We start from the raw sequence: 22147 nt of genomic DNA on the forward strand, positions 1-22147 counted from the left end.
CAGGGCCACTGCCTGGGCTGGGGTCTTCCTGTGCTCAGGGATCACTCCTGATTCTGTGCTCAGGACTTAGGCCTGGCCCTGTGCTCAGGGTCACTCCTGGCTCTGTGGTGAGAATTTAGTCCTGGTTTTGTGCTCAGGGATCACTGTTGGCTCTGTGGTCAGGACTGACTTCTGGCTCTCCTGGCTCAGTGCTCAGGGCTGGCTCCCGGCTCTGTGCTCAGGGCTCACTCCCAGCTCAGTGCTCAGGGCTCATTCCCAGCTCAGTGCTCAGGGCTCACTCCTGGCTCTGTGTTTAGGGTTCGCTCCTAGCTCTGTGCTCAGGGCTCACTCCTAGCTCAGAGCTTACTCCTGGCTCTGTGCTCAGGGCTCACTCCTGGCTCTGTGCTCAGGACTGACTCCTAGCTCTGTGCTCAGGGCTCATTCCTAGCTCTGCTCAGAGCTACTCCTGGCTCTGTGCTCAGGGCTCACTCCTGGCTCTGTGCTCAGGGCTCACTCCCGGCTCAGTGCTCAGGGCTGGCTCCTGGCTCTGTGCTCAGGGCTCACTCCTAGGACAAAAAGCCCAGCTCAGCCCTTGCAAGGCTGGGCCCCTGCGAGCCATCCTACCTCCCGGCCCTCTGTGATGAGTTCTGACCCAGGTAGACCAGGGTCGGGAGAGCAGACAGGGAGCTGATGGCGGCATCCAGTTTCCATGGCCCGTGTGAGGTTCATGTTGTCAAACATAACTGCAACTGTAATAGGAAATCTGCCATTTCTTTCCAAACCTTTCTCCTTTCCCTAAACAGAAACTGTATCCGTTAGGCAGTAGCCCCGCCCTCCTCCTTCCCCAGGTCCTGGAAGCCTCTCGTCTCTTCCCCAGGTCCTGGAAGCGTTTCCCTCTTTCCTTTCTCTATGTTTGCTTGCTTGGTGCCTCCTCCGTGGAACCACGAGCCTCGCCTGTGAGTTTTTCCCTCCTGTGTGCGGGACGCATTCCCAGTAGAAGCCCGGAGCAGTTCCAGGGCTCCCACGCTGCCCCATTCTGCTTGTCCGGCTTCTGGTACTGGACGCTCCAGTTCTGGGGGCAGAGGTGGCCGTGCACACAGGTGGCCACACAGTCCTTTCTGTGCCCTTGGGTCCATGCCTCACAGCCGGGCACCAGGTCCCGTGCTAGCTGAGGGCATGAGGAAGGCGATGCGCCTTCTAGAGCCTTCAGTCCAGCAGGCGGTGGACACCGTCCTCACGTCCTCAGAGTCTCACCCTGGTGCCTTGTGGGGAGGGGGTCCCTGATGTTGGTCTGGTGCTTGGGGAACAGGCGTTGGGATGAGCAGCTGCCCTTTTAGCATCCGCTTGGTACCCCTGGGGGGGCCCACTGGGCTTGGCTTCGGGGAGGGCATGTTTCTGCCCGAGTCCATGGTCCCTTGTCCGGTTGTCCTGCCTGAGAAGCAGCTGCTTGGAGTGTGCTCAAGCTGGTGTTTGTCCACACATCTGTTTTTGTTTGTTTGTTTTTGCTTTTTGGGTCACACCCAGCAATGCACAGGGGTTACTCCTGGCTCTGCACTCAAGAATTACCCTTGGCAGTGCTCAGGGGACCCTATGGGATGCTGGGATTCGAACCCGGGTTGGCCGCGTGCAAGGCAAACGCCCTACCCGCTGTGCTATCTCCCCAGCCCCATTGTCCACACGTCTGTGGGGCAGTGACTCCTCAGGGGGACGCCCAGGTGCGTCACGTTCTAAAGGGAGCTCTGGTCCCCAGACTGCAAGCACTGTTCCTGCATCCTCCAGGCCCAGGACGTCTTGAGTGGGGGTCGTGGGGCCAGGGCCCGTTATGCAGGCCGGGGTCCGAGTCAGTGTTTCCCAAAGCTGATGATCTGACACGCAGAGGGTCACCGGGGCTGTGGGCGGGAGGGGCCTGGGAGCAGTGGGCCAGCTCAGTTGGGGAAGCTCGGACTGAAGGGATTGCTGCCTTCTGGGGTTGGTTCCTGGGCGCTGGGGCGTCTTGGGAGCTCTTCTTTCCCCCCCCCCCCCGGGACACAGCGTTTATCCGAGTTTTATCCTTCGACTGGGTGTTTATTTCGCTTGTTCCTGAACACCTGTGTCTTTGGACATGTCCCGGGAGTTTTTTTGTGCAATGTGGAACCCAAATATGCAGGGAACAGGCTGGGGTGTGACCCTTGCCCTCTGCCTCGGCGTGCTGGCCTCTTGCCATCTAAGTCTCCATTCCCACTGGCCGCCAGGAGAGGTGGAGGGCCGACCTGCCCCCGGGGAGATCTAGGTAACAGGAATTCTGAAAAAACGAAACAAAACAAAACAAAAACCAAAAAACAAACAAAACAAAACAAAACAAAAAACCCAGCAGGAGCCACTTCTGCCTTTGTGTTGACTGGGCGTGTGGAATGTTTGTGCAATTCACTTTTTGTGCTACCTATAGGGGCTGAGCCCGTTTGCCATCTAAAAAGGTCTTGAGTGAGCTTGGCAGCCCCCCTGCCCTCGGACTCTGTTGCTGGGTTGATGAAAAGCAAGCGAAGAATTCCATCAAGAGTTTGCCACAGGCAGGCATGGGAAGGAGGAATCGAGCCTGTATTGGAGGGGCAGAATCTCCTCCGGCCTTCCGGGCCGGGCCTGCCGGAGAGTTCCCCGGACCTCGGGAAGGGACATCGGGCAGCTGCACGCCCAGGGTCTATGTGTGTGCTTGCGGGCATGCAGTTTCGGTTTGAGTTTGAAAAGTGAAAATGAGAAGCAAGTAAACAACATTCCTCGTCCCACCGCTTAATTATGGAAAGTAGAGTGCCAACCAGCTCGTGTATTTCCTTTCTGCTTTGAACAGCGTCTGTGCCACATGCCTGTAGAGCCGGCTCAGTGTGCCTCTCTGGGGCTGTGCGTGTGCGTTCGTGTATGTGTCTTTGTGTGTGTGTGTGTGTGTGTGTGTGTGTGTGAGTGCATGTGTATGCCTGCGTGTGCATGTGTGAGTGTGTCCTAGTTTGACAAGATGAAATCGCGGCTACGCATGTTTGAATCCAGCCTGCTTTTTTCATTTATCAATAGTTTTAGGATATCTTGCCAGGCCTGGACCTAAGAATACTCCGTTTGGAAGAGTACTTCCAGTCATTCTCTCCGAGTAGACTACTCTTCTGTCATCGGGAAGGAAGCATCCGTTAGCAGTGCTCCTTTTCTCGATGGGCTCGGAATTTTTATTATGACAAATAGCATTTGTGCTGTTTAGTCCCTTGAGTCCCTGCTCTTCGGGGTGGAAACTAGGTTTGTAGACGTGGAAACAATCTGGTTTCTCTACAACCCCCCCCCACCCCCCACCTCCTACCCTCCACCACACACCCCCCCAGACCCCAGTGTGGTGCTAACAAACGGTTTCACAGAGAGGTTTTCTCCAACCCTGTTTCCCTCCTTCTCCGTCTCCCCACACACTGGGTGACTCGGATCTTGCTAATGGCGGTTAATCAGCTAGTGAATAACAGCATCTCATTATCGTTCCAATTTGCATATCCCCAGCCTTAATGAGCCTGCTTTCCTCTGAGTCGGGCGCTCGCCTTCTCTCTCCTGGGGGGAGCGCCGCACAGGCAGCAGGACGGTGGTCCGAGAGGTGGGAGAGCACGTCGGAGAAGGCTCGCTTCTATTTTGGTGTAGAGGGAGTTTCTTTTTCTTTTTTTTTTCTTTTTCTTTTTGGATCACACCCAGCGATGCACAGGGGTTACTCCTGGCTCATGCACTCAGGAATTACTTACTCCTGGTGGTGCTTAGGGGACCATATGGGATGCTGGGAATCGAACCTGGGTCGGCTGCGTGCAAGGCAAAGGCCCTACCCGCTGTGCTGTCGCTCCAGCCCTGCAAAGGGAGTTTCTTGAGGTCCCCGTAAAGCGCGGGCGAGGCACCAGTATGGCTCTGAGGACCACACCTGGCTGGGTGCCTCTGTCCCGTCTTTATACAGCTGTGTTTGTGGTGCACGGCTTGGCATTAAGCACCCGCTAATGAATGGTCTACTATCCGCCCCCAGAAGTGTCAGACCGTCTCCCTGGGGCTCCTTGGGGTGCCCAGTGGGCAGAGGCCATGTCCAGCCTGGGCTCTGCGAGGCGCTGGGCACCCTCGGCAGCTCGTACACATTAACCCACTGCATGGGGCACTATTGATCGTGTGTCCCGGGCTCCAGAGGGCCCCGACAGCCTGCTGGGTGGGTGAGATTCTCGTTGTGAAATCACTTGGTAAATGTTAACCGCCGAGTATGTGCGGTGCCCTTCCAGGAAGTAAATAATTAGGGAGCATGGGACATGCTGACAGGGTCTTCCATTCGGAGCTGGTCCACCCCCCCCCCCCCCCCGAAAGAGAGTCCGGCCCGGCAGCCTGGCGTGAGAGGGCAGGGCTGCGTGCGTAAGATGTCACGTCTGGCCTGGGCTGGGCCGCTGCCTCCCTCCGAGGCTCGGGCGCGGCTCCCCGGGGGACGGGACTGTGCCCGGTGCCAGATCTGGGCCCAGGCGCGAGAAAGACATCGACAGTCTGGACGTGGCCCGGGGCCAGGCACTAGCCCCGATTAAGGGCTTACGGCCCTGACATTTGAGCGGGGGCTCAAAGAACTGAATATTTACAGCTGGGCTCAAGGCTGGATTATGTGGCTTGGTGACGTGAGGGCCGGTGGCTGTCGCCGCTCTTAACCCTCCGCGTGACGAGTTCTTCGGGGACCAGAGAGGCCTGTTTCTGCCTTCCCCGAGAGCTGGGGGTGGGGGGGGTGTGAGGTGGTCCCCTGGCGGGCGCAGTGCACTTCATTTTTCAGAGGAGCTGGTGCCGGCCTGTCCCGCAGGCTGGACACGCGGCCCTGCAGGGCCAGGCTTCCCCGGGGGAGACGTGCTGCTCCCCACCCCTGCACCCAGGGAGCGCCTCCCTGGAAGAGGACCCGGAGTGCTCCGCTCAGAGCCGGCGCAGGCAGACTCCCCAGGCCAGCGCTGCTCTGTCCAGCCCGGCCCTCCACGGTGTCTCTGACCCTGGCCACGCGTGGCGCATTGACTCCCTGGCTTGGGCTCAGAAACACCTCCACGGTGGGACCCGGGGCCGGCGGCGGTGGCGGCGGTGCAGGGACAGAACCCGGCTTTCCCCCCCCAGTGCCTGGCGCGGTGTGGAAACCAGCCTGCGTGCCCCAGAGCCTTTGCTCGACCGTCCGCCCCGAGCACGCGCTGGCCTGTGGACACGGCGTCTCTCTCTGTCCACTCTCCGCGGTGCCCACGTGCTCCCCCGGCTCTCCACGGTCCCCGGCTTTGCCTTCCAAGTGGACAGCTGCGGGGCCGTCCCGGGTGTCTGAGCGTCTGGGAGACGGTCTGCGGTCTCCAGTTTAGTTCCTTGAGTCACCCGTGTGCTGGTGAGGCTCGGCGGTATTATCGGATTTTATGTGATTAAGGCAGAGCAGCCTTGCCACGGGCAGGCCGTGGATTCCGAAGGTCAGCTGGGATTCCTGAGATAACAGTTCAGGAGGCCCCGACTTTGGATTTTTTTACCCCCCAGGCCGTGCCCCAAATTCCCTCTCTACTCGGTGGTGCTGAGGTGGGGGCTCAGGTCCTCGGCCCGAGCCGTCCCTGCCTGACTCCCGTTTATGGCCGTGGCACCAAGGAGAGCTTTGAATCCTGACGGTGAAAATTGCGCTTGTGTGTGTGTGTGTGTGTGTGTGTGTGTGTGTGTGTGTGTGTGTGTGTCTGTCTGTCTGTCTGTCTGTCTGTCCTGGGAAGGCAAAATCAGACTTGCTTGCAAGCGAGAGAGCCAGGTGGGACTAGGAAGCCGGCCGGTGTGCAGGCAGCTCAGGGTGCGGCTGTGGAGCCTGGGGTCTCCCACCCTGGCGCGTGTCTCTGGAGAGCCTCAAGGAGTGTCTGAGCAGATGGATATACAACTGGAGCTTCCGAGGGCTTCGTCGCTCCCATATTTGGAATTCTGGGTCCGTCTCCTGGGAATATGGGACATCTATCAGCCGCCCCTGGATGGGAGGGGCGAGTCTGTGCCCCCAGCTCCAGCTTGGTGAGACTTCTAGAAGCTTTCGAGGCCCTCAGGGAAAAGCATGTGGGGTGCTTGGACGCCAGGGCCCCGGGGGAAGCCGCAGGCCTGTGGACTGCAGTGTGGGCGCAGCTGAGGGGTGTGCCCAGAGCGAGCCTGTCTGGGGGGGCCTCGATCCCTGGCCCCAGTGCTGGGGGCTGCAGGTTCCCAGAGGTGGAGCCATTGCAGCCCACCTGCCCGGGCCACTGCGACTCTGCAGCCTGGTACTGGGGGTCCCCCCAAGACTCGGAGAGCCAAGCCCCCCTCTCGTGGACGTCGGTCACCATCACGCAGTTGACCTTCCCCATGAGAGCACCAGCTGTTTCCCAGGCTCTTCCCTTGCTTTGTTTTTGGGTCACACCTGGCCGTGTTCAGGGCTGATTCCTGGCTCTGTTCTCTGTGCTCAGTCCTGGCAAGCTTGGGGGACCACATGTGGGTGCCGGGGAGTGACCCAGGGGTGGCTGTGTGCAAGGCAAGGACCCTACCTGCTGCACCATCACTCTGGCCCGGACAGTGACTTCCTTTTCACCATCATGAGTACTTAGCATGGGGACACTGTAGAATTCAGATGATTCTTCTGTTTTTCAATCTTCCTCCCAACTCCTCCTCCTTCTCTTCCTTCTCTCCTTCTTCCTCCTCCTCCTCCTCTTATTTCTTCTTCTTCTTCTTCTTCTTCTTCTTCTTCTTCTTCTTCTTCTTCTTCTTCTTCTTCTTCTTCTTCTTCTTCTTCTTCTTCTTCTTCTTCCTCTTCTTCTTCTTCTTCTTCCTCTTCTTCTTCTTCTTCCTCTTCTTCTTCTTCTTCTTCCTCTTCTTCCTCTTCTTTCTCTTCCTCTTCTTCTTCTTCTTCTTCTTCTTCTTCTTCTTCTTCTTCTTCTTCTTCTTCTTCTTCTTCTTCTTCTTCTTCTTCTTCTTCTTCTTCTTCCTCCTCCTCCTCCTTCTCCTCCTCATCTTCCTCTTTCTCTTCCTCCTTTTCCTCCTCCTCATCTTCCTCTTCCTCCTCCTCCTTTTCCCCCTCCTCCTCCTCATTTTTCTTCTTTCTTCTTCTCCTCAAGAAAGCCAATAAGACCTAATATTCCATGCTAAGATGGTTCCCTTCTTGGATCTTTCCAGGTTCGGAACCAGCACTGGAGCCTGATCATGGAGAGCGTGGTCCCGTCCGACAAGGGGAACTACACCTGCGTGGTAGAGAACGAGTATGGGGCCATCAACCACACGTACCACCTTGACGTTGTGGGTGAGTTGGACTCGTTGAATTCTTGGTTCCCGGGGCTCCAGGAGTGCAGACCCCTGCCGGGACAGGAGCAGTCGCCTGCCACTTGATGAGTCCGTCACTGATGAGCCGGGCCCCTCGGGTTCTGTGTGATGCTCTGGTTCCCTGGGCGTCCTCTTGTGCTAAGTGAAGTGGTTTGAAATATGGGGACAGATTGGAAGCTCCACTTACTCTGAAAACCACCATGCCGGGAAAGGTGCAGATTTGCTCTAGAAGAACTTTGTTTTTGTTTCATTTTTATTTGGGGGTGCTCCCAGCGGTGCTCAGGAGAACTGGGGGGGCCCTCGCAGTGACTTCTGGCTAGGGTCCTATGATGCCGGGCACCTCCAGGGCTGTACCAGATGGTGCTGGGTGCTTCTAGGGCTGCATCCAATGACGCTCGGGATGATAATGTGCCAAGGACCAACCTGGGTGGGCCACAAGGCACATGTCCTAACCCCTGAACTATCTCTCTGGCCCAGGAATTCAGTTTTGTTGCTTCGGGGCCATACCTGGCTGTACTCAGGGCTTATTCCTGGCTGTATACTCTGAGATCACTCCTGACAGTATTCAGGGGACCATATGGGGTGCCAGGGATCGAACCCAGGTTGGTTGTGTGCATGGCAAGCACCCTGCTCACTCATTTATACTTCTCCTTCCCCAATAATTGCTTTTTTAAAAGGAGCAATATTATTTGAAGGGCACCAGGTGAGTGCTGCCTGAAGAATTAACGAGAAGACAGTTGACACATAACAGTGTTATGATACAGGGCTATGAAAAAAAGTTACGCTTTTAAAAGAATGAAGGAGAAGTTCAGGCAATGACGGAGCTTGTAGCTGGCTGGAAGAAGGTTCCTGTTATGTGGCCTTTCCCGTCTTTGTAGAGAAAGTCTCTGGATGCTGCGAATTCAGTGTCTGTTGGGGGCTCTTTCCTCCGAGGAAGGAGAGCTGCCAGAAGCATGTGAATACCTTTCTGTCCGAACGCTCAGGGGACTGGGCTAGATTAACTCGGCGTTTGTTTTTTTTTCTTTTTGGGTCACACCCAGCAATGCTCAGGGGTTACTCCTGGCTCTGCACTCAGGAATCACTCCTGGCGGTGCTCAGGGAACCATATGGGATGCTGGGAATCGAACCCGGGTCAGCCGTAATGGAGCGTTTTCATAGGCCATGGCTTATCGTCCTGAAAACTTGACTTCCTCTTCCCAGCTGGTTTATGGGGATGGGTTCTGTTGTACCCAGTAAAGAAAGGGTATGTGTGTGTGTGTGTGTGTGTGTGTGTGTGTGTGTGTGTATGTGTGTGTGTGTCTGTGTGTCTGTGTGTGTCTGTGTGTGGGGGGGACGGGCCATCTCAGAGGGGTGTGTTATCCCATGGCACCCTATGAGACTGCCTCTCCCTCTTGTAGGGATGCTGGGAGAACTTCTCTTTGCAGAGCTCCCCTCTCCGTCTTGGGCCCCCCCCAGCTCCCCCTCCCCCCAGGGCCTGGCCGTGCCTCATAGGTTTGCCCTTTTCCACAGGCATCTGGCTGACCCCAGCTCACTCTCGGCTCAAAGCTTGCCTTGATTCACTTTGCTTTCATGTGTGATCCTTTGTGACATCACCAGCCCCTGCCAGTCCTGCGTAAACAAAGCTCTGGCCTCCCCTTCCCTGGGCTTGCGTCCCCCGTGTCGTTTCTCAGTGGGCTTTTCTTCTCCTGCACTAAAATCAAAGCTTTGTTTTTTTAAAAGAAATTTTTATTGAACCACTGTGAGATCGACCTTTTCAAAGCTGTTCATGGTGAGGTTTCAGGCATACAGTGTTCCAACACCCGTCCCTCCCCCGGGGTACGTTTTCCAGCACCGGTGTCCCCAGTTTCTCTCCCATCACCCCCCACCCAGCCCCAGCAGGCCTCTGCTCTATGGCAGGTGCTTTTCTTCTCCCCTTCTCTCTCTCTCTCTCTCTCTCTCTCTCTCTCTCTCTCTCTCTCTGTCTGTCTCGCATTGTAGTTTGCAACACAGATACTGAAGGTTATCAGGAAAATCCCTTAGTTCTTTTTTTTTTTCTTTTTGGGTCACACCCGGTGATGCACAGGGGTTCCTCCTGACTCAGGAATTACTCCTGGCGGTGCTCAGGGGACCATATGGGATGCTGGGATTCGAACCTGGGTCGGCCGCATGCAAGACAAATGCCCTACCCGCTGTGCTATTGCACCAGCCCCCCAAAAGTCCCTTAGTTCTTGTCCACTGTAATCATTTCCAGCTTTTTTAGTAGAGAGAGACCATTTTAATATTTGAATTGTCCACGTTTTAAACAGTCTTCCTAAAAGCTTGATTAACCGTGTGACTTAGCTAGGGTTAGAGTTTTAGGTGAGAAAACGGTTCTGACTGCCTATCCACGTTAAACTAAGTTCCTGAGAAACTCTGCCTTGGAAAGAGCATGGCGGCGGTCTCTGCACCCCTGAAAAATGGAGTTTGTGGTACATGTTTCTCTGTGGGTTTCCAGAAGCCTCGTTCCCTATGACGTGCGATAGGATTCTCGGGAAGCTTGCCCCGGGTTGTTAGAACCCCCCACTCCCACCCGGGTACTTCCTGGGAATGACCACGATACCAATTTTACAAAATAAGCGCAGAGCCAAGTGATGCGTGGATGTGTGTGTGTGTGTGGGGGGGGGGGAATGCATTTCAGCATCATCTGGTGTCACGCCTCTGGATCAAATCCCTCGGGACTGTCACGCCGGGCCTTCTGCATCCTCTGCCGACCCCACGGCGTCTCTTAGGGGAAGCAAGACTTGGTGCTGGAAGCTCTGCACGCCTCCCGACTCGGAGCTGTTGGTGGTGGGAATGCAGGAACTGTGTTGGGAACTGTGTTGGGAACTGTGTTGGGAACTGTGTTGGGAACTGTGTCGGGCAATCTGCCGGGCTCGTAGCTTCCCACCGGGCTCTGCCCCGCTCCTGAGTAGCGTGGGGATCATTCTAGAATGGGAGGCTGGTCGGGGCCCGTTCAGCTCGGCTCCAGCTCAGGACAGCTTTTAGGCTAAGGGGGCTTTTAGGCTGACGTTCCGAAGCCCCCCCCCCCCCCCCCGCACCCCTCTTCCTGACAGCTCCCCTCTGCAGAGCCCTGAAGCCTCTCTGGGAGTGGGGGGGTGGGACCTGAGTGGGGGCCGCTGAGTAATGGGCTCGTGCTGTCCAGTGTTAATCCCCTGGCAGACAGTCTCGCTGGGGAGAGCGTGTGGTTCAGCGGCGCCGCACACAAGGCGTGGGGACGGCTCAGGGCAGGGCGGGGGGAGGCCTGATGATGTCACCAGGCTGGGCGGCCGCCCGGCTCAGCGCGGGCCAGTCCGTGACACAGCGGTGGTGGGGAACAGCCGTGGAAGCCCGAGGCCTGGCCGCGCCTTGCTTGTGAACAGAAGCCCCCCCCCCCAGGGCCACGGAGAAGCGTCGGGGAAGACAGAGGGGAGAGGCGCCCCCGTCGCTGCCCGGACCAAAGTGCTCATCAGAGGAGGAAAGCGCATCATGTCACGTGGGCTTGGCGGCCGTTCGCACGTCCTGACGAGGGACAGCTGGTGCCCGCGGGCCCCGCTGCCTCATGCCCGTCTCGGCGCCATCTCCGCCCGCAGGAGAGCCAGGCTCTGGCCCAGCCAGGCTCCTTCTCCAGGCGCTTGTGCTTTGGTCTCTCTGACCCTGGGCGTATGGCTCAGCCTCTAGGATGCGTTGAAATGGGTGCAAAGTTTTTTTTACCTCCCCACCCCTTTCCTCTGGGTCCACATCTGGCAGTATTCAGAGCTTACTTTTTTTTTTTTTTGAGGGGGCGGTCATACCTGGCGATGCTCAGGGGTTACTCCTGGCTCTGCACTCAGGAATTACTCCTGGCAGTGCTCGGGGGACCATATGGGATGCTGGGAATTGAACCCGGGTTGGCCGCGTGCAAGGCAAACGCCCTCCCTGCTGTGCTATCGCTCCAGCCCCCAGAGCTTACTCTTGACCGCACTCAGGGATCACCCCTGGTGGTGCTCGGGGGGACCATTGGTGGTGCCAGGACGGAGTGCAGGTTGGCTGCCTCGAAGGCACGCGGCTTACCTGCTGTGCTTTCTCCCCGGCTCGTGGGCACAGTCTTTGGGCTGAAACTGTTCCTTGGAGACGCCTTCCCCCTCCGTGCTTGAAAGTGAAAGGCGTGCGGTGTGTGTCACCCTAGTATTCTGGAGCTACATAGCTAGCTCCTGGGTGTGTGTGTGTGTGTGTGTGTGTGTGTGTGTGTGTGTGTGTGTGTGTGTAAGGACAGTGGGGAGAGGGGGGACAGGCCATGCCTTTGTTCACAGGAACTCTTCCAGGAGCTTCCCTTCATTCCCGGCTGACACCAGGTCCTGGCTGGCAAGGGAGGCTCAGCCCAGCAGTGTGTGGTGCTGGTGTGAGAATCAAACCCTCAGCGGGGCCCTCGTGCCTTGTCGCGGGCTCCAGTGCCTGGTTCCTCCCGGAGCTCTCCTGGCCCCCCGAGTCGGCCGTGCGGGGAGCTGAGCAGGGCTGCTGCCCCGAGCCCCGTTCCACACCCAGCCCAGCCCAGAGGAGCCGCGCCTCTGTCTAGGGCGTCCCCGCAGGAAGGACGGCTGGGCCACGGGGCATGTTTTGTCTCCCTTCTGGACGGGGATGTGCACACGAGCTGGGAGCAGTGCGTCTGCTGGGCGCTCTGAGGAACGGGGAGATGCGTTTCCTGCCTCTGTCCCCACGTTGGGGCGGCCCCGGCCTGGCCGCCTTTGACCCCGGAGCCCAGCCCGGCTGCCGTCTCCTCTCCTCCTCAGCCCTTCTCAGAGCTCCTCTCCCCGACACGGACCCCTGGCTCCGGGTTCGGGGGCCCTTGTCCGGCCCCTTAGTGACCAGGGCCTGGAGGGTGGGGAGGAGCCGGTCGGCGCCCGCAAGTACAGCCCCGGGCCGGGCTGTGTCCCACCGGATCCTCGTCTCGCTGTCGAGCTCGGCACAGTGCTCGGCCTGCTGGTGGGAGACGGGGCTGCACTGGGCGGGGCCCCACTGCTCGGGCCCCTCAGCTCCCGGGAGGAAGTTCAGGGGGGCGAGACGCTGGTGTCTGCCGAGCTGGGCCCCTGCCGAGAGCACTGGAGGCAGCAAGAGAGCAGCAGGGTGGGACTGTTGCACCTGGGCGCAGCTTGTGCTGCAGAAAATAAGGAGGGAGGGAGGGGGGAGAGTGAGGGAGGGACGGAGGGAGAGAGAGAGGATGGGAGGGAGGGAGAGAGAGAGGATGGGAGGGAGGGAGGGAGAGAGAGAGGATGGGAGGGAGGGAGGGAGAGAGAGAGGATGGGAGGGAGGGAGGGAGGGAGAGAGGATGGGAGGGAGGGAGGGAGGGAGAGTAAGGGAGGGACGGAAGGATGGAGGGAGGGAGGGAGAGAGGGAGAGGGTGGGAGGGAGGGAGAGGGAGGGAGAGTGAGGGAGGGACGGGTGGAAGGATGGAGGGAGAGAGGGTGGGAGGGAGGGAAGGAGGGAGGAAGAGAGGGAGGGAGGGAGAGGGAGGGAGGGATGGGAGGATGGAGGGAGGGAGGGAGAGAGAGAGGGTGGGAGGGAGGGAGGGAAGGAGAGAGAGGGAGGAGAGGGAGGGAGGGACGGGTGGAAGGATGGAGGGAGAGAGGGTGGGAGGGAGGGAAGGAGGGAGGAAGAGAGGGAGGGAGGGAGAGGGAGGGAGGGGTGGAAGGATGGAGGGAGGGAGGGAGAGAGAGAGGGTGGGAGGGAGGGAGGGAAGGAGGGAGAGGGAGGAGAGGGAGGGAGGGACGGTTGGAAGGATGAAGGGAGAGAGGGTAGGAGGGAGGGAGAGAGGGAGAGAGAGTGCATATGTGCATGGGTCGGAGAAGGAAGGAGCGAAGGGGAGCCGGTTTTATTTTGTGTTATTTATTATTTATGAGTTTGTTTGGGGGGCTGGAGCAATAGCACAGTGGGTAAGGCATTTGCCTTGCACGCAGTGGACCCGGGTTCGATTCCTCTGCCCCTCTCAGAGAGCCCGGCAAGCTACCGAGAGTATCCCGCCCGCATGGCAGAGCCTGGCAAGCTCCCCGTGGCGTATTCGATATGCCACAAACAGTAACAACAAGTCTCTCAATGGAGACGTTACTGGTGCCCACTTGAGCAAATCGATGAGCAACGGGATGACAGTGACAGTGGCAGTGTTTGTTTTGGGGACACACCCAGCGACACTCAGGGGTTATTCCTAGCTCTGCACTCAGGAGTCGCTCCTTGGGCTGCTCAGGGGACCTGAGGGGATGCCGGAGACCAAGCCTGGGTCGGCTGCACGCAAGGGTAGCGCCCTCCTGGTTGTACAGTCGCTCTGGGCCCAGAGAGCCGGTTTTAGGCCCGGCCAGTTGCTCTGCCTTTGGCAGACACACACCCGCTTTCGGGAGCTTCGAATTGGAATCTCTTCCCTCCTTTCGGCCCTGCACCCCCAGAGGCCAGCAGGTAACTTGAAGCTGTCCAGCTGACCTGGACGTTTGGGGGGTCAGTGCTCAGGCAGGGTGGAGTTGGCAGCCACCCCCGCCCCCACCCCCCGCCCATCTCAGTTCCCCGGACAGGAGCCCGCACGTGCCGGCAGCCTCTAGCGATGGCTTGGAGCAGGTCCGGGTCTGAACACCCATCAGGCTGAGTGGAGCTGGTGCGGGCCCATTTGCTGGCCCTGTCCACCAGCTCCGGGCGTTGGACACGGTGGGATGAGGCCCTGAGCTGCCCCAGGGGCTCGCTGTCCAGTGGGAGCTGGAGGCCGCATCCCTGCCACACAGTGGGCGGTTCTGAGCTTGGCTGGACCCCTGGTGCCCGGGCCCAGTGTGTGGAGGAGAAGTCGTGTGTGACCGTTGACCGCTAGGGGCGGTGGGGGAGGGCCCCCGAGGACACAGGGGTCCCCGAGCAGGGCACTGAGGTCAGGTACCGTCCCAGCACCGGTCCGATGCTTCGCAGGCTGAATTCGGGACTATTTGGGGGGGTGCGGGGCAGGGGGCAGTCGGGACAAAGCAGCTTTTGAGTCAGTGAAGACACGGCGACGTGATCCACTTGGCTTATGCCCGGAGCTGTCAAAGTTGGGATCGTCCCTCTGGTCCTTTTGGAAACCCCCGTCTGTCCTCACGCCCGGGCTTCTGTCTCCGCGTGATGAGTGGGCCGGGGTGGGGAGTGTCGGGGTCACGGCTGCTTGCAACGCCGGTGCCTTTCCCTGGAACACGCCCGGCCTCCGATCTCCGGAGCCCCCGGGGGGCCTGGGACGGGGAAGCAGCCGGACCCCGGAGCGCCCGGGTGGCCCCTCCCGGCCAGCTCGCTCGGCTTTGGCACGCTCTGTTCTGTGCTTCTCCAGGCTGGGTCGCGGGTGGGGGCGCCCGTGGGGGCTTCTCGAGTGGAGTCGGGCCCGGGGGCGGCAGCACGGTCGAGTGCTGCTTTGTGGCTCCCGTGGCCCTTCCCGTCTTTTGCTGAACGTTGTGTTTGCTGAGCTGGAGGCTGGGGGGTGGGGTGGGAAGTGGGGGGCGGGGTTCCCCTCTTAGTGTCACCTGGAGCCTCTGGAGGTTCCGGTGGGGGTGCTGGGGGACCGTTCCCCGTGCCGTTTCCACCCTCTGCCGGCCCGGAAGTCCGGGATCTCGGAACCTTTGTCTTCCAGCCCGTGAAATGGGGGTGCGGGGACACTGCGGAGGAGGACAGCGCTGTAGAGAACAGCGCCAGGCAGTGCAAGGGGGTCCACAGCCCCTCCCGGGAGCCGCGCGCACCCTGCCCTCCAAGGGAGGGGTCCGTCCGCTCCTCGCCCCCCAGGACAGAGACTTCCAAACTGCCTCTGGTGCAGCCTCTGTTCAGTGAGCTTTGGGGTTGCCGTTCCTATACCTGTTTCACAGTTCCCTGCAGCGGATTTGGGGGTTGGCGAGGTCAGCAGGCAGTCACGTTTCCCTCCCAGCCCCCCCCCCCCACCCCAACAGGTGCTTTCCTGGGAGGGGGTGGGAATTCCGGCCAGCAGGCGGCTTTCCCAGACCCGGGGCTGGTGGGGCCTGGGGCAGGAGCCTGCGTGCACTCCGGCTGAGTGTGACTTGCCGTGGTGGCATCTGGGCCGAGGTGTTGGCCACGCCCCCGCCGCCCTCTGCCCCAGTGTGGGGAAGGACACCGGATTGATCGCTGTGGGCCCTGGCAGGAGGCCTGGCTGAGGTGGCAGAGGAGAGAGCTAATATTTGAGCTTGTGTCTGGTCTTTGGCATGGAGTGCCCGGTGCGGGCAGGGAGGATGTGGCAGCATGACCGGGGAGCTAAGGACTTACAGCGTGCGGGGCCAGAGGGTCTTACCGCCCCCTACCTGGGTGTGACACGGTCGGGGCAGCTGACGGGGAGGGGGGGGGCGTGTGAGCTCCCCGATGGCCGTCAGGGCCGTCGAGCCCGTTGCCGTACCCGCGGGGACGTGTTGAGTGGGAGGGGCCAGAACAAGCCTGCGGAGCTCGTCACGGGGCCTTGCGGTTTTTGCTGGGTTGTAGACGCGGAGGTGAGAGAGTTTGGGGGGTCCTCACTGAGCACTGCCACAGCGGGCGTGGAGGGCCCAGCTCCCCCCGCTCCAGACGCTCAGGAGGGCATGTAAGGCTCGGGCCGAGCTGGGAGTGGCTCCGCGTCACCATCGTCTCCCCTCACGCCCTCTTTGGGACTCCCCGAGCGGTGCTCGGAGGCCCAAGGTCCCCGTGGTGAGCCTCAGCCCTGAGCCCCGGGACGGGACGCTGGTTAGTCTCTGCACTGCTGGGGGTGGCCAGGCCACACCCGGCGACGCTCGGGGAATCCTGGGGGGCCAGGGACAGGACAGGCACACCCCCAGCGCTGTCCCGCCCCGGCCACGCTGCCCCTTCACGTTATTTATGTGTTTGTGGTCTTGGTTGTTTGTTTTGGGGCTTCCTCCTGGCTCTGTGCCCCGGGATCACACCTGGTGGGTGCAGGGGGCCGTATACACGGGCAGGGATCCCGCTGGCTGCATCCGGCGGGGCACCTCACCCCGGCCCCTTCCCTCGTCACGGCGACACCCCCACCAGGCGGGTTTTATGGATCTCCTCTCCTTAGCCCACCCACGGCGTCTCCTCGACCCAGGAGAGAAGGAGGGGAGGAAGGGAGGGAGGGAAGGAGGGAAGGGAAGGAAGAGAGGAAGAAAGGGGGAGGGAAGGAGGGAGGGAGGAAGGAAGGGAGAGAAGGAGGAAAGGATGAAGGAAGGAAGGAAGGAAGGAAGGAAAGAAGGAAGGAGGGAAGGAAGGAGGGAAGGGAAGGAAGAGAGGAAGAAAGGGGGGTGGGAGGGAGGGAGGGAGGGAGGAAGGAAGGGAGAGAAGGAGGAAAGGAAGGAGTAAGGAAGGAAGGAAGGAAAGAAGGAAGGAAGGAGGGAAGGGAAGGAAGAGAGGAAGAAAGGGGGAGGGAAGGAGGGAGGGAGGGAGGAAGGAAGGGAGAGAAGGAGGAAAGGAAGAAGGAAGGAAGGAAGGAAGGAAGGAAGGAAGGAAGGAAGGAAGGAAGGAAGGGAAGAAGGAAGGGAGGGAGGAAGGAAAGGGGAGGGGAGGGAGGGTCTGGAGGATCATCTGCAGAACGACCCCGAGTTGCCAGTTAGAGGGGAAGGAAACAGGATGTTCGCTCCTGGGTCTTGCTGGAACATTCCCTCCAGCTCAGCTCGGCTTCTGAAGCCGGGGAGGACCCAGAGGGGCTCTCTGTGGCCCACCCGGAGCCCAGCGGGGCAGGTGCACTGTGTCTTGTCAGGCGAAAGGGGTCTCTGGCAGGACGAGCCCAGGACCGTTGTTCTGGAAGGCTCCCGGCCCCTTATTTCCGAGGAGAAGGCCTCACTTGGCTTTGGGGCAGCCCGTCCTCCGGGCCCAGCCTTGAAGGTTGATGCTTCTGCCCGATCTGACAGTTTTGTCGGGAAGAAAAACCATTCTGTGTCGGAATACACGGCGGGATGCGAGCGGGGGAGGGGCCGGGCTCCACAGCTGGGGATTTTGTGGGTGGCCTTTTGCGAGCCAGGGGGATTTCTTTGGAACCTTCCCCTGGGTCAGGAGAGAGAGTAAAGGTGGGTAGGGGGCTGGTCTTGCGTGCGGCTGACCCGGGTTCAATCCTTGGCACCCATATGGTCCCGCACGCCCTGCCAGGAGTGATGGTGAGCCCGCGGAGTTGGGAGTGAGCTCCGGGCAGAGCTGAGGATGGCCCCCACCCCAAGACGAATAAGTCAATAAATAAATAACACATGAAAGGAGCCTCCTCCTGGAAGCATGCTCACGCAGCCGGAGGGAGCACGGAGAATCCCGTTTCTCTGCACTGTGCGATCGGTCCTCTAAGAAAACAGATGAGGCTCCCCCCGCTCCTGCGGTCCACACCCAAGGGGGTGTTTCTTGTTTGCTCAGATGGGCCGAGAGCTCTGGCTGCGGCTTCAGCCACCCCAGGAGCGAGATAAGGGAGCCGGGCGCGGAGGCCGATTGTTTTTGCAGGACTTTCAGGAGGTGCGCTGGCAGGAGCTGACCAGAGCTGACCGCGTCCTTCCCGAGGCCCCAGGGTGCCCTGCGGGCCGCTGTTTCTTGCCCGAGAGGGCTGGGCTGATCCCCTGCCACCACGCGGGAGCCTGAGCCTGTTCTGTTCCGTCAGTTCCCGAGGACCAGCCTGGCGTGCTCCCGGGGGCTGGGCACCGGGGACATCCCTTTGCTAAGGCAGTTCCTGGGGTTGGAGCCACAAGCTCCTTCTCGCTGGCCCAACAGTTCCCACCCGTAGGCCTTCGTTCTGAAGGGCTGTTGTCTTTGGGGCGTCCTCCCCCCTCCGATGGCTTTGCATTTTACTTTTTTAAAAAAATTTTTACTTTTTGGGTCACACCTGGCAATGCACAGGGGTTATTCCTGGCTCATGCACTCAGGAATTACTCCTGGCGGTGCTTGGGAGACCCTATGGGATGCTGGGATTCGAACCCGGGTCAGCCGTGCAAGGCAAACGCCCTCCCCGCTGTGCTATTGCTCCAGCCCCTGCATTTTACTTCTTGACCAACTATTGAAAGAAGAAATTTGAATCCTGGGGTCCATCTCCTGAGAAGCAGACTTCTTCCACCCCCCCCCCCCCCCAAGTTCTGTAGCTTTTCCAGCCTGCACCCCCCACGGGGAGCCCTGCATTCCTGAGAGATGTCACTCCCCTCTGCGAGTGGCGGGTGTCCGGCTCCGGACGGGGGCTCCCCAGAGCGGCTCTGCTCAGCTGTGTTTACCCCAGCACCTCGGGCGGCCGCCTGACGTCAGCGTAGGGGTGAGGCGTGATGCGGGGAGCCCCCACCCCGCTTCCAGTGTCCAGTCCGCGGCCGGGAAAATTCCCTGAGAGGCCGCACGTGACCAAGATGCTTCACTGACCAGAAAGGCAGGTTTCCCGTGACCCTTTTTTCCCCCTCAGTGCTTGGGTCGTACCCGGCGATGCTCCGGACTCACTCCGGGCTCTGCACTCAGGGATTGCTCCCGGTGGGGCTGGGGGGGGGGCCTTACGGGGTGCCGGGGATTGAGCCTGGGCGTGGCTGGAGCCTGGCCCCCTTCCCGTGACCGCTGAAAGGGGCTTGTTTGCCTTGTGGGTGCCAGAGGTGGGAACCGGCCTTCCCGCACCTGTTCTGGGGGGCTGGAGCAGCGGCAGAGCACTGCCCTGCTCGTGGCCCACCAGGCTGCACCCCTGCCCTGCACCTCCTTCCTTCCTCCCTTCCTTCCTCCCTTCCTTCCTCCCTTCCTCCCTCCCTTCCTCCCTTCCTTCCTTCCTCCCTTCCTTCCTTCCTTCCTTCCTTCCTTCCTTCCTTCCTTCCTTCCTTCCTTCCTTCCTTCCTTCCTTCCTTCCTTCCTTCCTTCCTCCCTTCCTCCCTTCCTCCCTCCCTCCCTTCCTCCCTTCCTCCCTTCCTTCTTTCCTCCCTTCCTTCCTTCCTTCCTTCCTTCCTTCCTTCCTTCCTTCCTTCCTTCCTTCCTTCCTTCCTTCCTTCCTTCCTTTTCTTCCTCCCTCCCTCCCTCCCTCCTTTCCTCCCTTCCTCCCTTCCTTTCTTTCCCCTCTCCTCCCTCAATCCCTCCTTCCCTCCCCCTCCCTCCTTCTCTCTCCCTCCCTCCCTCCTTCCTTCCTTCCTTCCTTCCTTCCTTCCTTCCTTCCTTCCTTCCTTCCTTCCTTCCTTCCTTCCTTCCTTCCTTCCTTCCTTCCTTCCTTCTTCCTTTTCTTCCTCCCTCCCTCCCTCCCTCCTTTCCTCCCTTCCTTCCTTTCCCCTCTCCTCCCTCAATCCCTCCTTCCCTCCCCCTCCCTCCCTCCTTCTCTCCCCCTCCCTCCCTCCCTCCCTCCTTCCTTCCTTCCTTCCTTCCTTCCTTCCTTCCTTCCTTCCTTCCTTCCTTCCTTCCTTCCTTCCTTCCTTCCTTCCTTCCTTCCTTCCTTCCTTCCCTCCTTCCCTCCCTGTTCTAAAATGTACCTTCCTAAACTAGGTCAAAGAGGAAATCTGAAAAAATAATTGGCAACACAAAGACGTTTCTGAGTCCACAACAAATGAATTCGGCATCGAGTGGGCCCCGGCGTCTGTGGCCGTGGCTGGCTGGTCGCGTTTCTCGCCGTGCAGCCGCGTGAGGACCCGCTCTGGAGGGTGCCGGGCCAGCACGCCTGCTGGGGGCCCTCGGCCCACCCCGAGGCCCACCCCCGCCCTGCTCGCCCCTTTGCTCCTGAGCCCGTTTGGGCTCCCTGGTTTCTGCGCCCGTCTCTGGAGAGGTTCCCACGGGGGTCTTTCCAGAAGGACGGTGGCTCAGCACCCCCTGGGCATCTCCCTTCTGAAGCCAGCAAGCGGACGGTCCACCCAGGGCTGCGGCCGCCCCCCACCCACCCGGCCCGCCCGAGCAGGCGAGACCACGCCTGTCTGGGTGACTCTCGGCCGTGCTTGCCGGCAGTGAACTCATCCTGCTAATTGCGACTAGCTGAGGTCTTTAGCCGGTTACTGGGCGCCACGCTGCTGGCGTCGGATCACCCTCCCCTAATAGCCCTGCCGCATGCTAACCGGTTTAGTGCGTTTTTTTTTTCTTTTTTCAATGCAACTAAAGCAACTGTGGGCTACTCTTTAGAAAAAACAAAAAAACAAAAAAAGAAATGAAAAGGAAGACCAGGCTGGGCTTTAGAAGAAGTAGTTCTCGGTGGCCGTGACTTGGCTCACCCCATCCAGCCCCTCCGAGTTGCTAAGGAACTGCCACTTTCTAGGGAGGTAATTACATTTTGATTTTAATTTAAAGAGAGAGCAGGCGGGGAGCTCCACGCTTCTTGAATGAGAAAGGAGACTGGAGGAGCCCAGAGCCGTCCCTCTCCTCGCCACTCTCCTCACCCCTCTCCTGGCCCCTCTCCTCGCCACTCTCCTCACCCCTCTCCTGGCCCCTCTCCTCGCCCCTCTCCTCACCCCTCCACTCGCCCCTCTCCTCGCCCCTCCACTCACCCCTCCACTCGCCCCTCTCCTCGCCCCTCCACTCACCCCTCCACTCGCCCCTCTCCTCGCCCCTCCACTCACTCCTCCACTCACCCCTCTCCTCGCCCCTCCACTCACCCCTCCCCTCTCCCCTCTCCTCGACCCTCTCCTCGCCCCTCCACTCATCCCTCCACTCACCCCTCTCCTCGCCCCTCTCCTCGCCCCGCCACTCACCCCTCCCCTCTCCTCTCTCCTCGACCCTCTCCTTGCCCCTCTCCTCGCCCCTCCACTCACCCCTCCACTCACCCCTCCCCTCGCCCCTCTCCTGGCCCCTCCACTCACCCCTCCCCTCGCCCCTCTCCTCGCCCCTCCACTCACCCCTCCACTCACCCCTCCACTCACCCCTCTCCTCACCCCTCCACTCACCCCCCCACTCACCCCTCTCCTCGCCCCTCCACTCACCCCTCTCCTCGCCCCTCCATTCTCCCCTCTCCTCGCCCCTCTCCTCGCCCCTCTCCTCGCCCCTCTCCTTGCCCCTCTCCTCGCAGGGGTGGAGAGCGCCAGAGCCCAGCTCTGTGGCTGGGGAGAGGAAGGAGGCCGGGCCGGCGCTGGTGGGTGAATTTATGGGTGTAATTTAAGGAGCCGCCTCTCCCCAGGCCGGGGGTGCTGTGCTCACTGGCCTGAGACTGGGGGCCTGGGCTTGGGGCTTTTTTTTTTTTTTCTTTTCGTGACCTTTGCTGTGTCAGAGCAAAGTCGTAGATCTTTGAGGAGAAAACGTATTATTATGTCCAGGGAGGGCCGGTGTGTTATAAAGTTTCACTGGTCAATTAACAGAGATTTATTCTTTGTCACTCAGGTATCCACTTTCTCTCTCTCTCTCTCTTTCTCTCTCTCTCCCTCTCTCTCCCCCCTCCTCGCTCTCTCTTTTTTCTCTCTCTCCTCTCTCTCCCCTCCTTCTCCCTCTCTCTCCCCTCTCCTCCCTTTCTCTCTCCCTCTCTCTCTCCCACCTTCTTCTCCCTCTCTTTCTCTCTCTCTCCCCCTCCTACCCTCTCTCTCCCTCCTTCTCTCCCTCTCCCTCTCTCCCTCTCTCTCTCCCCACTTCTCTCTCTCTCTCTCTCTCTCTCTCTCTCTCTCCCTCTCTCTCTCTCCCTTCCCAGGGCACAGGATTTGAGTCTCGGCAGTGAGTTGGACTCTTAGTAATGGGGTGGGGGGCTGTCGTCTCCACTTAGGGGGCTTCTTTCCAAGCCCTTGATTAAGGAGCGCCGAGAGGTGCGTGCGTCTCTTCGCCCCCGACTCCTGCTTCTACTCTGTGGCCCCTCATTCCAGCGCTGCCCCCAGTGTCCCCCCGGAAACCCCCCACCGGGCCCCACCTGCGGCTCGCTCTGCACCTTGGGGTTGGCTCCCTCGGGGAGGCGAGGGGCGGCTTTCTGCTCCCCGTCTGTGTGTCCCCCAGGAGGACAGCTTTCTCTGGTGTCTGTGTCTCAGCTGCTGCAGGGGCCCTCGCCCGAGTGACCAGCCCCTCCGGGGACCAGTGGGATTCATCCAGATTCTGT

The 22147-nt window shown here is 60.0% G+C and overlaps 1 protein-coding gene across 6 annotated transcripts in view; it reads left to right on the forward strand.

The window, feature by feature from the left end:
- FGFR2 (fibroblast growth factor receptor 2) overlaps positions 1-22147 on the forward strand; it is a 100986-nt gene that overhangs the window by 41482 nt on the left and 37357 nt on the right. For all 6 annotated transcript variants that reach the window (XM_055118759.1, XM_055118760.1, XM_055118763.1 and 3 more), the window contains one exon: positions 7105-7228. In XM_055118759.1, coding sequence (XP_054974734.1) covers positions 7105-7228 — 124 coding nt within the window. The remainder of the gene's footprint in view (positions 1-7104; positions 7229-22147) is intronic.

The sequence above is a fragment of the Sorex araneus genome, chromosome 11 (assembly GCF_027595985.1).
Source record: "Sorex araneus isolate mSorAra2 chromosome 11, mSorAra2.pri, whole genome shotgun sequence".
In the NCBI taxonomy this organism is placed as follows: Eukaryota; Metazoa; Chordata; class Mammalia; order Eulipotyphla; family Soricidae; genus Sorex; species Sorex araneus.